Source organism: Mya arenaria, chromosome 2 (assembly GCF_026914265.1).
Source record: "Mya arenaria isolate MELC-2E11 chromosome 2, ASM2691426v1".
NCBI lineage: Eukaryota > Metazoa > Mollusca > Bivalvia > Myida > Myidae > Mya > Mya arenaria.
The window spans coordinates 57,679,560-57,683,953 of NC_069123.1; the positions used below are offsets into that span (position 1 = coordinate 57,679,560).

Sequence of the window (4,394 nt, forward strand, 5' to 3'; positions counted from 1 at the left end):
AATTAACACACACTATTCAAAGGCTAACAATTAACATGTGATATCAAGGAAGTAGACTCGACTATACGGATGTATAAACTGATCTGTTTATAACTTTATATGATAGTTCAATGTTGACAGTAACCGAGCTAACTCCTAACATGGACGATAGAGTGAATGCACTAAAGTAATTGTTTTCAAAGTTCATTACACATCTGGAGTCATGTTTTATTTTCTGTAACTTGTACAAAGGTATAAGAAACAATTTTGAAAGTGTAATGCTTAGACGTTTGGAAACTTAAAACATGCAATCAGTGAGATTGGTCTGTTTCATTTTTGTGTTGTATGTTCAGTCAGTTTCGTCATTTCGTATCGGAGCGTTTAATGTACAGATCTTCGGAAAATCAAAGATGAACAAGCCAGAAGTCGTTAACGTCCTAGTCGAGATCATCTCACGTTATGACATTATACTTATACAGGAGATACGTGATGCAAGTGAAGAGGCTATCAATAAACTGCTTGAGCTCGTTAACGAGAACGATCCAGGTGGAAACTTTGCCATGCAGCTGAGTCCACGACTGGGGCGCACAAACAGTAAGGAACAATACGCTTTCCTATATAGGGAGAGTAATGGAATACACATCCAGGGAGTGTACGTTTACGACGATGGCAACGAAACATTGAGTACAGTCAACAACACCGTGGACACATTTGAAAGAGAACCTTACATCATATGGTTTAGCTCCGACAGAACTGTCCTGAAGGAGTTTGTCCTTATTGGCGTCCATGTGGCACCTGGGGATGCAGTCGCAGAAATAAACCACCTGCAGGATGTTTTCGCTGATGCTAAGCAAAGATGGAACATCGACGACATAGTCGTAATGGGCGACTTGAATGCTGACTGTTCGTACGTGCCACAAAAATATTGGGCTAATATTCCGCTAAAGCACGATCCTTCCTACGTGTGGCTTATTCCCGACGACGACGACACGACTGTATCAGACTCTGACTGTGCTTACGACAGATTTATCATGACTGGTGAACAGTTTATCGAAAACCATGTGAACGGGAGTACCACAGTTTTCCGGTACGATATTGAGTATGGGCTCAACGAATCTCTTTCATCCGCCGTTAGTGATCATTATCCCATTGACTTTTTACTTAAAGAAAAGAAGATCTGTAGCGATGGGGCAAGTCTTGTGGGAACACATGGGAACTATTTGTTCACTGCGCTAATTCTTTTTTATTTTAAATTTTATTAAATGTGGTTTACTTGTTCCAATAGCGTTTAAGCCTATTGCCGGGTGATGTCGGTGTCTACTCTTGTTTGAGGTCCTGCTGAAATGTTGTGTTTGGACTTGAATCAGGAGTATATATGTGATATTTATAGTAAACATATCGAATAAAACTGTACATTGTCAATGTTGTGGTCCTACTGAAATGTTGTGTTTGGACTTGAATCAGGAGTATATATGTGATATTTATAGTAAACATATCGAATAAAACTGTACATTGTCAATGTTGTCGTATGTTTCATTTTTGACTGATGTTGACTTTTTATTCATTTTTACATGTCTCTGTTTTAATTTTTGAAATATCTTTTGAGCAAACAATAATGAACAAAAATATCCACACTAGTAAACTTTACATTGGTATAAATTTTATAACAATCTTATTAAATATTTAGTTTGTATCAATTGACGAATGTTTTCCGGAAACGCAAAATAACGTTTACTTGTTGCAGCCCAATATTTCAGAATGAGGTTGAAAAAAAAACACATCTGGCGATATAAATAATATTTGTTTTTTTTATTATTATATAAAGTCGGTGGAGCGTCTGCTTCAAACAAGTGCATTTTGTCAAAAGATATAACGCGCCCATGTGTACCGGATGTAAAAGACGAAAAGGAAGCATTAGGTTTCAAATTTGAATACATCGTTGAGCCAACACTGAATACTGTAAGAATGGCGGTTAAAAAAAGGGTTAAATCCCGAGTACTTCCAACGCCTGAACAAAAGGCAACTACCTTGAAACTGGCTTAACACGTTCAGGTCGGTTATTGTATTCGGATTCCTCAGAGTATTTCCTTTATGGGTGAAATATTTTGAAATATCTTTATATTAAGAGCTTCCCCAACACACACATACAGATTAAGAGGGTGAAATGTGAAATGACGGCTAGAAACGATAGGCATATTCTACGTGTATGAGCATATGATAAAACAAAATATGTCAGGATAACAATTTACAATTACATTACCAGAAATTGAAAGTGATAACTAAGTGACTTAATTGAGTGTAAGGAACTTTCCTTGAAATTCATTGAAATTGCCGTTTTTGTTCGAGTTTTTAATAATAAAATCGGAACGAACATGAACTTTTAGCACCGTGACTACGTGTTTTTAAAATGTAAGTCAATGTACACCAGTTGGAACAATAACTGCAAGAGGCTCAGCGAAATCAGTTCAAGTCGCTCAATCGGCGCGTGCCGGTGTTCCGTTGTTAAAAGTACTAATTATATATAGATATATATGTTTAAATTTATCCAATCTAGGTAATACATAACCTAACCTGAGCTAATTTAAGATATCAATAGTATTTCATGGTATCGCCATTTGCTTGATATTTGCTAAAACTATGCTATTGCTTGATTTAGGAATATTAAAAAAATCTGTGACCTTTGTGGAACGCCAAATCTACATAAATTCAAATATTTCACGAGCTCTTCTAAGAATAAGAGACGTTTTTAAATACTTAGAGACATCTTCAAATTAATTGAAGGGCTCTTTTAATAAATTCAAATACATTGAAGACTCCTTTATTTCATTTAAAGAGGTCTCTTATAGTTTGACGATATCATTATATAATCATTGCAAGCAACAATTCAATTGTTGCTCTCACTAATTGAATTGTTAAGATCTTCAAATTAACTGAAGAGAGTTATTATTCAATTAATGAGGGCAACAAATGATCTGGACATAGCTCCAATTCCGTACATATCCACAATTCTTTTAATAATTGTCGCAAACAAGGATGATATGAAGGATACCGAGTTTAATTTGAAAGAAATGAGCATAAAACACAGTATTTCTACCTTAGGAGACTATAGTAGATCACAGTAAATCTTTTATCATTCACCAATCATTTAATATGTTTGCGCTTTATGCTATTAAATACACGGTTACAATCTTGTAATTAGAAGTTAATAATTTCCATAAATGCATTATTTAGTAAGTAGTTTAAGGTTTATCAGTCAAAAATTATGTTCGTTATACATGTGTATGTATTGATTTTGAATAATAGTGTCACTTTAATGAGCTCTATAATTCAATTGTTTAGAGCATTACTTCAGGTAATTTTTAAATAACAATATATAAAATTGATTTGGAGATGTGTCCAATTGAACGAGGGGGTTGATTTTGGAGAGCTCTACAATTTAACTGAAGAGCTCTTTATTTCAGTTGATTTGGAGATATCTTTAATTGAAAGCTCTCTTAATGAATTATAGAGGTCTCTATGTTGAATTGATGGTATCATTACTTCGATTAGAGCCCTCTTTAATTAATTTGAAGAGCTCTTCTTATATTTGAGTTTATGTAGATTTTGCGTTCTCCAGACCTTGAATCTTTAACCTACGTTGCATGTGACACACACACACGTGGTGAATATGGTTGTGGTCTGTTAAATTTGGTCCATGTTCGAAGTTACCGGGAACGCACAAAATAAGAATACCAGTGGCATGTAGGCTAATAATCCAGTTTGTGACCTTGACATTGCACCTACATACATTTACACATACATGTTGTACGCAACAAGCGGTCTTCTTATCGTAAAAAATTGTAAATATACAATTATATTAAATTATTGCTGACCGCCATTTACTTGCAGAGCAGACACGAGTTTCAGGTCACTTTAGTATCCATGACCCTGGATTGTATCCAACAGATCGGTTTCCTGTAGTGGAACATGTGTCAAATTATATTGAATTCAGTTGACCGCTTTTGATGTTATCTAGCTTCGTTAGACAGAAACTCATGACTATATTGAGAAGTGACCATCTTGAAATGCTGTCAACTTTAAAAGACTGTGTCATCATTTTATCCAAATCAAATTCAGCTCCAATTTAAAATTGAGATTGCACTAAAACCAATCTAATCTGATGGAACGTTAAACCTAGCTGTAATCAGTAGCATCAACCTAGTGGAACAAGAGCACAGCAAGCAGACATCAACGCCCATCATTTAGGGGCATAACTGGACTATCATTATTATTAATGCCCAAGTTATTGTCCTTAATAACAAAATATGAATATCTTTATGAGCGTTATGACCACGGTTCAAGTTTTCGCAGAACAACACCCATTATATGGCTCTATTTCATCATATGTAGGAGATAACAAACGTCAAACGACGCTA

General features: G+C 35.1%; 1 protein-coding gene across 1 annotated transcript; it reads left to right on the forward strand.

The window, feature by feature from the left end:
- The first annotated feature begins 389 nt into the window (after positions 1 to 389).
- LOC128216187 (deoxyribonuclease-1-like) lies at positions 390 to 3,939 on the forward strand. Its single transcript, XM_052922763.1, has 2 exons — positions 390 to 1,178; positions 3,868 to 3,939. Exons 1-2 carry the CDS (start codon positions 390 to 392, stop codon positions 3,937 to 3,939), a joined length of 861 nt encoding a protein of 286 aa, XP_052778723.1.
- The last annotated feature ends 455 nt before the right edge of the window (positions 3,940 to 4,394 follow it).